The 13,496-nt window shown below is 38.9% G+C and overlaps 1 protein-coding gene across 1 annotated transcript in view; it reads right to left on the bottom strand.

The window, feature by feature from the left end:
• Positions 1–6,187: 6,187 nt before the first annotated feature.
• Positions 6,188–13,496, bottom strand: part of LOC124172827 (26S proteasome non-ATPase regulatory subunit 11) — a 48,773-nt gene continuing 41,464 nt past the window's right edge. The window contains exons 8-9 of the mRNA XM_046552320.1: positions 12,820–12,945; positions 6,188–8,190 (exon numbers count right to left, since the gene is read on the bottom strand). Of these exons, the coding sequence (XP_046408276.1) occupies positions 7,960–8,190; positions 12,820–12,945 (357 nt within the window). The 3' untranslated portion in view covers positions 6,188–7,959. The remainder of the gene's footprint in view (positions 8,191–12,819; positions 12,946–13,496) is intronic.

Below are 13,496 nucleotides of genomic sequence, written 5' to 3'. Positions count from 1 at the left end.
TTCTCATGGTGTTTTCCGTGGTTCCAGCCACGTAAGGCAGTGGCACATCTAGAGCTCTTAGATTCCGCCTTCAAGAGCACCAGAGAGCCATTAAAAACAGGCAGTACACTATTATCCGAGACTCATCAGAGAACAGTGGCGCAGCGAGGGGGGTGTTTTGGGGGATAAAATACCTCCAAGCTCAAAGAAATTTTTAAGTTTAATCCATTTCACTTAATTGGATTGATATTACTAATAGAATTGTGTAAGGATCAATAGAATATCCCTCAGAAAGCCGTAAAACTCACCATTTTGAACCATTTATCTTAACATTCCTCAATTTATTAATCTCGCACCTACTGCTTATCCTGGTGGGTATTCCATACCCCCACACACCCCAGTATAAGTTGCACCTGAACCAGGGACCTGGAGCGCTCCTCCGCTCCGCTATACTCCGGCTCCATTGTCGGAGCGGAGCAGTTCAATTCCTGCTGCTCCGCTCCGGAGTGGAGCGACGACAATGGGACCTAGGTGCTCCACTCCGGAGCGGAGCATTTCTTGCGAGAACTCCACTCCAGCAGGAATGGAACTGCTTCGCTCTGACAGGTCCAGGTTCAGGTCCTGAACCATCTCAAGCCTTAATTCATAATTGCGCCCCTGACAGAGAAGTCATTGAAATAAAGAAAAACCCAAATGATTTAAATAGAGCAGATGGCTACACACTGCCCAGCTGTTGGAAACGAGTTTTCAGTGAAAACAAGAAAGCGCACCAATACGAACCGGCCCACTGGCCGAAGGAAAGGTATATAAGGAAATCACCAACCGCATCCTACACTTCAGACCTGAATAAGGAAACTGCAACGTTTGCGAAACATGTCGTCGCCTGAGATGAACAGAAGCGGGAGAGATCCTGAAAGCAGCCAATCATCGTCACCACTCCGCGGAAGCCTTCTTTCCAACATACTTACAAAAGGTTTAAATCGCATCAAACATAAAAAGTGTATGCAAGGTTTAAGCATGTTTCAATAATAGGGTAGTTTCCTACAATCAACTTTCAAACAAGGGGTGCCCATCCCTTACCCCGGCCAATGGACTTCACCCTCTTGCCCTATCATAGCACGAATCGACAGTACTCTTACTGCGTTAACAGTGTTTTTTTTCAACCAAAAATTGTATTTGATTTTCAATAATTTACTCTCCTAAAAGAATTACTAACTTTTTCTTCAGCATTGTGGAATTTTAAACAGGTTTCTAGCATTAATAACAACAAAGTTAATAAATACAAGGTAATGAGGCTGTAAGTCTGGAAGTCTGTTATTTTTAACACTAAAATTTAGCTTAAAAATTTCATACGCACAGAACAAAATGAAGAATTCATTTCAAAGTATAAAAAAATGTGGTATGCACAAAATATTTCATTGAAAAAAATAATTTGACAATGTAACCATCTCGCAACGGAGTCCTGCAGTGAGGATGATCATAAATGAGTGGAAGGGTCGGGTCTTTATTGCCTACGAGTAGACCTAAGGACTCGCTAATCTGGGTCTCAGGCCGGGCCTGAATGCATCCGACAATAGGGTGGTTTCCTATTATTTTTTTATTGCCTTAATCGAAAGATTATTACTCCTGGAGTACGCATTTCACGCTTTTAGATTTTTAAATGACGATATATATTTTTTGTGATTAAATGAAAAGAGAAAAATTTCACGTGAGTGAAAACGCAACGGATAAGTATGAATGCCGGAAAAACCCTGTGTGAAATCATTCTGGTTCCCACTGTTGCCGTGTGAGATGACCTTGGGGCGAGGGTATGCGCGACGCTACGATGAAGGCTGCTAGCAGGTAGCAGAGTACCCTGCTAGCTGGTAGCGCTTGGCTTAAATAAGGATTATTAATACCTTATCAAGCGAAGGAAACTTTCCGACCTTAGATTAGCAAGTGTTGAATAGGATAGATGAGAAAAGAAAGTTGGTGGACAAAATAAATCTAAGGAAGGGTAACTGGCTGGGACATTTGATGACAGGGAATGGAATTTTGAAAGTTTATTTGGAGGAATCGGTGTAAGGGGTCAGAAGAAGGGGAAGGCTGAAGTTTATCGACAACGTAAAAATTGGAAGATATTGAGACTTCAAGGAGATGGCTGGAGACAGGATAGAATGGAGACAGCATTGGCACAGGGGACTTGCCGACGGGCAGAACACCACAAGATGATGATGATATTACACAAGTTTACAAAAACTTTCAACGATACTTATTGTATGTTGTGAAAGTTATAAATTATTGAATGACAGCAGTGGCGCCAACTCCATGGGGCCTGAGGGGGCCTGGGCCCCCCAAAAATTCGTTACAGATGTGAGGAAAAAATGTGTCAGGCTTGTCGATTTTCCCCGGAGTGTCCAGATATCGAGATTATCTAAATTGCTTGATAAACTTAAAACTCAATACTTATAAAATTTTCTGGGGCAAGATACCCGGTTTGGGCCCCCCCCCCCAATTATGTATTGTAAGTCGGCATCCCTGCATAAGTGATGACATAATTATGCTGCTTCTAGGGGCTTTTTTCACGAGATATTGAGTAATGGGTATGAGGAAAAAATGTGTCAGGCTTGTCGATTTTCCCCAGTGTGTCCAGATATCGAGATTTGAGTGATCAGGGTTCTAATGTTGATCATATGACTCTTCTAAAATGCTTAAAAAACTTAAAATCCACTACTTATTAAATTTACCGGGGCAAGGTCCCCAGTTTGCCCCCCCCCCCTATACTTTTTGTAAGTTGGCACCCCTGAATGATAGTATGCCAAAATGGCGAAGACATTTAAATCTCATCCGGCCCCAGGGATGGGATTTAACACGTTGCGTACGGATGGCGAGAATTCTCGTCATTTTTTTCCCGAACATTCCGGACGGATGACGAAGATTCTCGTTACTTAGGCGCGTCAACCTAAACAATTTTAAAGCGTACAATACGTATTCGTTAGTACGTTTTCAGTTGTTGTTCGTTATTCGTAATGAATAGATGCATCATAACGTTTCATTGGGTAAAGTCATATTCTAAACATTAGCTTTTTAACCATGTTTAAACCAAAGGCATTACGCCCTAATAGGCACATATTTCCAACCTCAGTGTTCCTAGGAGTTGAAATATCCCGGTACGCAACGTGTTAATTAAATGGCCGCCGCACTTGAGGGGTTAACGACTGGGAAAAGGTGACACAACGAAATTCAAACGAACGAAGGAATAAAAACACACGATTTTGTTACCAAATTTGTTTGCCTTTATTTACAGAAAAACCCAAAACATGAAAAAATTAACACAAGATTCCTTCTGCAAATGTCACAGACGAGAAGTTGATCAAAGTTTTCGTTCAACACCTTTTTGTCTCTCTGTCGAGGTTCTTCGGCCAGAATAATTGTTACAAGAGGCAGGTCGCACACTGGCTAGGATCAATGAAGATTTCTCGACATTAATTCACGGGTAAACAGTATGCTAAGGGAAGGTTATGAAGAACAGTTGGTACATTAGGTTTCAAGAGAACTGAATTCCCAACAGGGGAACGATCATTTACCTATGAATTGTTCGAGAATTCACATTAAAAAGAGATCATTCTTATGAGCTTAACACGGAGAAAATATGCCCCATTTTAGCGATAAGCGCACTGGATTCAATGCTTCCTATTGGCCGGACAATATGCATAGACAAGAGATCAGACAGCAGTTAAATCAATCAGAGAAATATGGCATAGGGAGATCTCAAGATAGCTGAAAAATTGAGAAGCAAAGGTTTGACCACTCATTCCAGTGATTGCTCTACTTCTCAAATAACAAGTCTTTAGCAGTTGAAAACAAACTGAAATGTTACATGAAACCTACAAAATTCATTAAAATAATAGGATACTAACTAAAAACGTTCGACCCATTATGAGAATACAGGAAGTCACACTGTCTACTGAGGAGCAATATTCTGACAATCAAATTGGTCACAAGAATGAAACCAATTTGACGAGCCTGTAAAAATCAATTTAAATAAGATCGGTATTAACTATAATATCTGTGCAAACGAGGTAATTCATCGAGAGTTAATATTGAAGATTACAGTCTGCTGTAATCGCAATGTGTTTGGTGTCAAAATCTATGGTTGTAATGCAGAATAATTTTCATATAACAATAAATTTTGAATGAATTCAATCAGGTGAATCGATTTTACATATATTTCCCAGTACTTGAATAACAAAGTTAAGCCAATGAACTGATTAATGTCGGATTGTCGGTGATATTACCACACTCTGCAGCGAATGGTCCATTTAACATTCACGAATAAAATTCACTGAATAGTGACGGAAAATGTCGCAAAATGTACGATAAATATAACAACAACAACTTTGCAATTGTATATTTTTAACATTCTTTGAAGTTTGAATGACCAGCAGCTGTTAAAACGTGAACCATTTCAACTGAGATTTCCATTGAGATTTCAAAGCCACTTTCATTATGCAATCCTGCCTCTTTCGTTACAAATCTTAATACTGATGAAATCGTCAATCACTCAATACCATGTACACATCCCACTCATCTAAAATCAAATCGTCCGCAGTCACATCAACCGCGATCTCGCGCAAAATAGATCATACCATGCATTTCTTCAAGCAATCACGCGCACCCTGGCATTCCAAGCCAATCTTAACTCCTGAATTGCTTATTTAAGGCATACATGTTTTGATACCATTAAAGATCACGAAGGAAACGAAAGAGAGTCGTTAAATTAGGTTATCTCCATGTTCCCAAGATTCATTAACCACAGTATTTCACAATGAGCCAACTAAGAAAAGGCCTCCAGTCTTTGTAGATTTATTTTTAAAAATGAAAAATCAATTCCGTAAGTTGGTTAGTTTCAGCAGACAATAACAGCCTTATTTAGGACAGACCTCTCTTAATTTTCAGGACCAAAAAGAATTAATGTTATTGTTGTTAAATTCAAAGTCGTACGAAGTAATAATAAAGTTCCACAAGTACTCTTTCTTTGAATTGAAAATAATTATGTCAAATTTGCTGAGATTAATGATTTCTCGAGATAAGATTAATATATAAACTTCAAGGCTAGCTAAAAATTAGGAAATTTTTTTATAATTTCTAATTATCGCCTTATTTCACAAATACGATGATAACTAGAAGCCCAGAAGTAGAATTGAACAATCTCTCATTGAAGAACGTAATAAATGACTGTGTCAATGTCAACAATGCAGTGTAGTCAATGACAGACTCGCAAGACAGTGTAATACAGTTTCGTGCTGAGAATTATCTTACTTAAGCAATTCCTCAAAGGATAGATGCAGGAATAAGTGAATTCAATGCGACGAGGATAGAATTTGCGTGTTTGAGGTTCGATTGTAGTGGTACCGAAATTTCAAAAAGCGTGTGAAAATTAGAAAAAAAATTTAAACGTGTCCGCTAGGGACTGATCTACGTGTTGAATTCAGAGAACATTGAAAAACTATAGGAGAAACGTGAAAAATTATGCTATCAGAAAAAAACAGCCATTTGGGACGTGGTCGAAATGGAAATACTTAACACTTTGTGTGCCATGGACATAATATTGCGTCCCGTTAATCTTCCTGAAGATAGCCATGCACCTAATATATTACATCTCTTTATTTAATTGACTTTGTATGCGAGACGCTGTAATATTTCGCCCGTGGTACTTTTCCAGTTTACTACTAAGTGGTTCTGTTACTTCAAAAATCAACTGCTCGATGGAAAAAAAGAGTTAAGCTTTATGTCTTGAGGATGAAAATTCCTCTGTAGCTACCGGCACCCTTATCTTAGCCCACTCTGTGATAAAATTCTTTTGCGGAAAGAACCGTTTGTTGAGGGTGCAGTGACCCTTTTTGTCATCCAGGGTTTTGAATGATTTGCTTGGAACAATGCTTTTGTATTATTTCCTCGGTTCAAATTGTTGATATTGAAAGTAATAAAAAATTATAATGCATTTAATTTTGTACATAATTTGTTGCAACTTTTTATTTTTGAAAAAAAAACAGTAGGTTTCTATTGTTAAATTATATATTTAAAAATTAGAAATAAATTTTAATCAACTCATTCATTAACACGAGCAAAGTTGATTTTTCAATGGAGTACACATGGTTATAAATATTAGTTTTGATGCTTATGTGTTAAAAAATGTACGACTTTCGTAAAAACGGCTGGATTTTTCGATGGGGCTTTTAAATTGGCGACCGGCTCTTGAGTTAATGAGGATAAAAAGTGACAGTGCAAAATTCAAAAAAGCCGAATTCTTCTATTGGTACACCTTGCACAACATTACAACACCATTTCCTCCACTGAATTTGTGTCCTAAACAAAAAATTTTCGCGAGGGGAATACCAATGTATATTTTCCTCAGATAGGCTAGAACTCCTACGCGTACGGATGATCACCAAGACAGATTCTAGTGTTTCGCTCGATAAGGTGGAAATGTATGACAAAAGTCTCAATATTTTAATTCTGAACTTGATGAAAATCCACGCATAGTAGTGTATATCATGACTGATAAGCGTAACAATTTTGTTAAACAATACAGGAAAAATTATTCTAAATTAGATGGTCCGGAGAAATTAGCCACAAAATGCCCTTTTCTTCCCTGAAATATAACGTACGAATCTATTCCATTAAGAACTGTTTTATGTAACCAAATTGGCTACGAGAAACATTATTATCCTTCAAGAAAGTCACAAGCTCCACGTCTAATCACATAACGGGAAGGTAGCAAGGACAAGAATAAGGAAGAGAAATCGAACAAGATTTAATCAGGCTTGATTGTTATCCAAGGCTGCCACAAAAGCTTTACAACTTCCTCGTACGAATTCTCGGAAAGTAGGAAAACCATACTATTTTCACTTAACTTTGAAACTTAACTCCTGAATTGCTTATTTAAGGCATACCTGTTTTGATACCATTAAAGATCATGAAAGAAGCGAAAGAAAGTCGTTAAATTTGGTTATCTCAACGTTCCCAAGATTCATTAACCACAGTATTTCACAATGAGCCAAGAAAGAAAAGACCTCCAGTCCTTTTAGATTTATTTTAAAAAATGAAAAATCAATTCCATAAGTTGGTTAGTTTCAGCAAACAATAACATCCTTATTCAGGACAGTCCTCCTGTAATTTTCGGCACCAAAAAGAATAAATGTTATTGTTGTTAAATTCAACGTCGTCCGAAGTAATAATGAAGTTCCACTAATACTTTTTCTTTGAACTGAAAATAATAATGTCAAATTTACTGGGATTAATCATTCCTCGAGAAGAGATTAATATTTAAACTTCAAAGCCGGCTCAAATTCGGAAAATTTTTACTTTTAACTTTGAAAAGGCTTAACTGTTTTCAAATAGCACAAACTACAAAAAAATACTCGCACAACTTCCTCGTACGAGTTTACAGAGAGTAGGGAAACCATCTTGCACCTTGACTGGTGGAAGTTAATAAGAAATGCTTGGAGAAGAGAATTCATCGCATCAACTTTGAAAAAGGCTGAAATGTCTCCACAGATTGCACCAACTATGAAAAAAAAAATGTCCGTTACCTCCCACAAATTTGCGGTTCGCGGGGAGACCAAATTCTTTCCGACCGTACCTCGGGCGTAGATCAACTTTGCGTAAGAGTGCTGAAAAATTTCGATCAAAAAAAAAAAAGCAACCAGACATTAGGTTAACGTTTGGGTTTAATTTCCACAAAAAAAAAATATCATCATCCAGAATAGATAAGTTATAGAGAAAATGCAGAAGGTTTTTTTTTTTTTAAAGAGAACCATCAACAACCTACAATTATATTATTATTATTATATATAATATACGTTCACACTTTCATTTATAAAAAAACTCTTATCATTTCCTTCAGAAATTAAAAAAATACGCCTACAACATTGAGGATTGGAGGTGGAACTTCTTGTCAAATGGAGTCTTCGATGCAAAACCCTCCACGACTTCCCTTTAAGACAACTTCTTCGCCTTCTGATAGAGTGTGTCGACCACCTTTCCCATGTTGTGAATCGTCTCGAGGGCTTTCTCGTACGTCTTGTCGACGGGGGTCTCTTCAAATACGACCAGCACGCCGTCGCCCTGATCCAGGATGCCGTGGAATTTGCGGTCCAAGATCATCTGTGACAGCTTCATCTCCACCTGGGCGACGGGCAGCCGAATGGACTGCGATATGTAGTCAACCTGGTCGGCATTCGACGGAGAGAAGAGAATACGACAGTTATAGTAAAACCTCTATGAAGTGAACCTCTTTACATGCGTTGAAACCATGGCAGTGATCTAATAAATATTTTACGTGGAAAAACGTAGTTTAATCTTCATTCAAGTAGTTTTCAACTAGATACTCAACTCAAGGACTTGGGTATGGAGAAGAATGGAGAAGGTGAAGTGGGCAGAGAGGAAAAGGAACGACAAAGTGCTGGACACGGTGGGTGAGGAGAGGCAGCTTCTAGATGAGAGGCAGCTTTTAGATGAGATACGGAGGAGAAAGAAGGTATGGATGGAGGGAGTACTTAGCAGGGAGGGGATGTTGAAGACGGTGTCAGAGGGTAGAATGTTGGGAGGATAAACGAAGTGCTGGACATGGTGGGTGAGGAGAAGCAACTTTAAGATGAAATACGGAGGAGACAGAAGGTATGGATGGAGGGAGTACTTAGCGGTGAGGGGATGTTGAAAACAGTGTTATAGAGGGAAGAATGTTAGGGAAACGAGGGAGGGGAAGGAAAAGAATAGTATTTTTAGATAGATTGAAAGGGAGTAGGCCTTACAGTGAATTGAAGAAGGCAGTGCAGGAAGGAAAGGGAGGCACCTAGATTACTTCTTTAGTATTCCATGGAAACCTATCTTAATCGGTAGAATACTATAATAAATAAATATTTTTATACAACCTGGTCGGCATTCGACGGAGAGAAGAGAATACGACAGTTATAGTAAAACCTCCATGAAGTGAACCTCTTTACATCTTTTTACATGCGTTGAAACCATGGTAGTGATCTAATAAATATTTTATGTGGAAAAACGTCGTTTAAGCTTCATTCAAGTAGTTTTCAACTCGATACTTGACTCGAGAACAAAAAGTACTACTCACACATCAATAGTCATCTGTTTTTTTTAAATGTTTTTTTCATTTTAAATGCCCAGGTGACCACGGCGGATGGTTTACCCTCAACAATCTGCGACAACTGCCAGGAGATTGTGACGGAATTCAAATACTTCAAGACAACGTGTATCAATTCACATCGGCCCCTGGCAATTTTCGCTCAACCCGCGAGGGCAGATATATCGGCCCGGTGGCAGTATAAGGGTTACAATTTTGACATATTACTAGGGGTTAATTCATTTAAACTGTGCTTACACTGTTTAAATGACACAATTAATTCTTCGTTAAAACTTTCGCGGGTGCCTGTCATTATGATTAAAAACATTTGGGCTATGTCGCCGCGTCAATTCTTTGGGTGGCCCCAACGTTTCCCGCCTGATGCTGGTTGCTTTTTCAAGGGATTCTGAAGAGTTGAGAATTTAAATTCTTATCTATAGGTATCTGTGTCAGTTGGTAGGAGGAGGGGAGCCGGAGGTCGGGGGAGTGGGTTGCCGATTGTTTTTTCTCACTACGGGTTGCCAAGTACGGCTAATTCCCATCCCCTAATAAATCCCCTAAGCCTTCTCGCATTACCGAGAGACATTTTCCTGATGCTGTTCCCCCAACAACCAAAAAGTGCCCCACAAAAAGATGTGTTGTGTGCTTCAAAGAGGGGAAAAGGAAGGAAACAAAATATTGTTGTCCAGATTGTTCTGTTGGCTTGTGCCCTGCTCCATGCTCCAGATTATATCATGTTCAAAATGATTTCTAAAAATATATATTCATTGAATTTTTAAATAAATGTTCTTTTGTAAGACAGATGCACTATAAAAATAGGTGTGGAGCTAATTTGAAGCAATGGTCATGATTTACCGCACCATTTATTTATAAATTCATTTTTCTTCGTTTATACTTCAAACATTTTCATTTTTCAGCGTTTATTTGATATTAATGTAAAGTGTGAAGTGTTTTTTGAGTAGAGATGAAGTATTGTAATCATTGAAAAAATTTTACCATAGAAGAGGAAAGAGTAAAAAAAATATGTGTAAGGTGTGGTTGTCTACATTGCCCCTTGATATGAAAAATTTTCGAACATTGTAATTTACTTGTTGACATTTTTCTAAAAATTCTGCTACCACTATGTTTACAAAAATTGTTAATATTCATTCTATGCGAATGTGTTCATCACTTGTACGAATAATTCTGGAGTTACCCTTTGTAGCTTTTTTAAACAATTAATGTTTATCATTAAAATTAATTTTTAATCCAGAAATGTTCAACATTTCAAACGAATACTGAAAATATTAATACTATAGTGAAAAAAATAATGAAATGTTTGTGCTTAATCTTCTTACTGCAAAAATAAAACTTAAAGTTCAGTGTAAAATTAAATACCCACCGTAGGTTGGACATGGGAAAATTAAACACCCAGATTAGTGGTTAAACAAACATGCATGGATTAGTGAACATATATTTATTACCTATATACATAATAATTACAGAAAGCGTGTGCTATCACATGATTTTTACTACGATTTGAGAGAAAATTATGAGATCTCTCTTAATCAGTGGCGGCGCGTGCGTATACGCATGTTAGCAAGTGCACACCCAAAGATGAATAAATTATAAAAGAAAACTATTCCTTTGCAACGCGAAGGACAAAAGTACTGTCTGCATATGCAAGAAACATGAGCCTTCGAACGCTACAGCTATCTCCTTTTCGAATTCACCGCTCTACAAGTGTGCGATCCCGTGGCATCATGCCGGGTGCATTTTCGGTCTGTGCGATCGCTTGAGAGTGCTCTGGCGGGACGAGGTAAGTGGGGGGGGTATGTGCTTTTCAAAGGGGCGATGGGAGCAGACTCATAACCATGCGAATGCGCACGCGCATGTTTTTGGTGACTGACTAGCAGGTAGTGTAGTGGTGTAGCCGCCACCTACACTACCTGCGCCCAGGATCCTAGTCCGTCTACAGAGCCATCTGTATAGCCGTTTTCTACACTACTTCCACATAGGGTGTAAGGAAAAGAGAATGAATTTCAACTACTGTCACTTGTAAACTTGTGTTGAGAATAATTATTTTCATACATGCTAATATTATTTCGGTTCATGCAATTTTAAGGGTAGAGTGTACCAGTGATATGTTTTGCTTGCTATGTATTCTATTACGATGAAATTGACGCTCATGGATTAGGATTAACATAATATAATTAAATCATCGTATATCTGCTCTAATGCACACCCTAGATAAATTACCACCAGCCGCCACTGCTCTTAATTCAACAGTCATTTAAAATGATCAGGATAGTTAGATACCTTTGTTCTTATTTACTGTTAGGTATGCTCTCATTTGGAACAAAATGGCCACAACTAATGATTAACGTGAAAATTACGGCATATTAAAGGTTTATTAGAAAAAAACTAAACGTGAAACATTTATTGCTGAAAATGTCATTCCACGTACGTGATCGCAGCTGCATTGATGGTCCCTAGTTGTCTCGGTACGATTTGCGGTGGTAGTTAGGCCGTCTTGGGGGTATCTCCTTGGTATGAAAAGTGGAGGTTTTACGAGATAAAGAGGTTCACTACAAAGAGCTTTGCCTATAAATTTACATGTAAATCTGACGGGACCATAGGGGTGGTATGAAGTATGGAGGTTTATGATGTAAATAGAGGTTCACTTCATAGAGGTTTTACTGTAATTAGAGGGTCGACTAGGAATATGGGTGGGGAATGTAAGTTTTGAAAAAAAAAAAGAAGCCACGCTTCCGCCGCACCCTGTACTGTGGGGGCGTGAGCTAGTAGCACTGACCTGCACCCTTGAGTAACCAACCGTGTCAAACCATAGGTTTTAATGGGTGCCAAAGTCAGTTAGGCAGTTCATAGATCCATATTGTTGACTTTTGACCTCCATGGGTCACAATGGGGGTCATAGAGTTAAACGTCGAGCCATCATGACAACCAAGGTGTCAAACCATAGGTTTCGAAGGGTGCCAAAGTCGGTTTTTCAGTTCATAGATCCGAATAACAGATTGCGTACAGTGCAACCTCAATATAACGACACCCCACGGTGCACTAATAAACACTCGCTATAGCGAATTGTCGCTTTACCGGAGGTAAAGCAAATAATAGCCAATATACCTGTTGCGAACAGATATACAGGAACAGGAGTGGTGCGGCGACAGATAAACATCTATCCGATAAACGTAAGCATAAATCCAGGCGAAAGGCGATGTTTTTTTGCATCACTAAATTTCCTTACTCAAATAACGACTAACTATTCAAACAATTTATAAGCGCCACACTGAATAAAAATCATGCAAAGCACTGTTTCGTCAATCATTATATTTATTGAACGACAGTTTACCACATAAATTTGAGACTGAGCACTCCATTAACTTCATTTCTGACAGATTGCTAGCAATTACAGAGGTTAAGGAGTCTTGATGAAAGTCTTCCGGCGGTGAAACCCTCGCTATGGCGAGAGCCAACTACGAAAGGGTCTCGTAAAAACGAATTTTTTAACACGCTTATTATAGGGTCAATTGATGGTGCATTGGCTATCTCTCGTAATAGCGGGGGTGTCGCTATAGCCCGTACTCGCTTTAACGAGGTTCCACTGTATATAATTAGAGGGTCGACTAGGAATATGGGTGGGGAATATAAGTTTTGAAAAAAAAAGAAGTCTCGCTTCCGCACCCTTGAGTGTAGGGGCCTGAGCGAGTAGCACTCACCTGCACCCTTGAGTATGGTTCGATGATGCGACACAGGTTCTGCTCCAGCATTGTGTCGTATAGCGTGTCGAGATGCGCCCTCACTATGGGATCCTCCTCCAACTCAGCCTTGAACGTCTTCACCGCCTGGAAAAAAGGATGAATTGAATTCAGTAAGTGCGTAAGCCTAAACAAAAAAACACAACTGCGCTATTAATTGATAGTAGCGGGAGTAACTTACAAGGGGAGACCACGTATCGCACCTTGAATATGCGTATGGGATCCGGTGCAGAAAGAATTACCGTATTCCTCCGAATATAGTCCCCCCCCCTAATTTTGAGGGTTGAGTTTAGGGAAAAAATTTTAAAAATGGGTTTGAATGTAGTTCCCCCCTTAACTTTTATCACGGGCATTTTTGGAAAAAAAAGGGGGACTATATTCAGACATATACGGTAATACATGAACTGAACAAAATACAAAGGAAGGCTACGTGGTTCGTCAAAAACTGTTACGGGTGTACAGACACCGTTACCCAGATGTTAAGCGAATTAGGATGGGAGCCGCTTGTGACTCGGAGGCTGCGCGCTAGGCTTAGATTGCTCCAACAATTGAGAATGGATATCTTTAAGAGCGACACAGAGAACATAATATTAGAGCCACACTATATTTCCAGGTCTGATCGAAGCGATAAATTAAGA

This window comes from Ischnura elegans (genome assembly GCF_921293095.1).
Source record: "Ischnura elegans chromosome 13 unlocalized genomic scaffold, ioIscEleg1.1 SUPER_13_unloc_3, whole genome shotgun sequence".
In the NCBI taxonomy this organism is placed as follows: Eukaryota; Metazoa; Arthropoda; class Insecta; order Odonata; family Coenagrionidae; genus Ischnura; species Ischnura elegans.
Note: the sequence above shows the minus strand (reverse complement) of the source record. Positions and strands in the feature narration are given on the sequence as shown.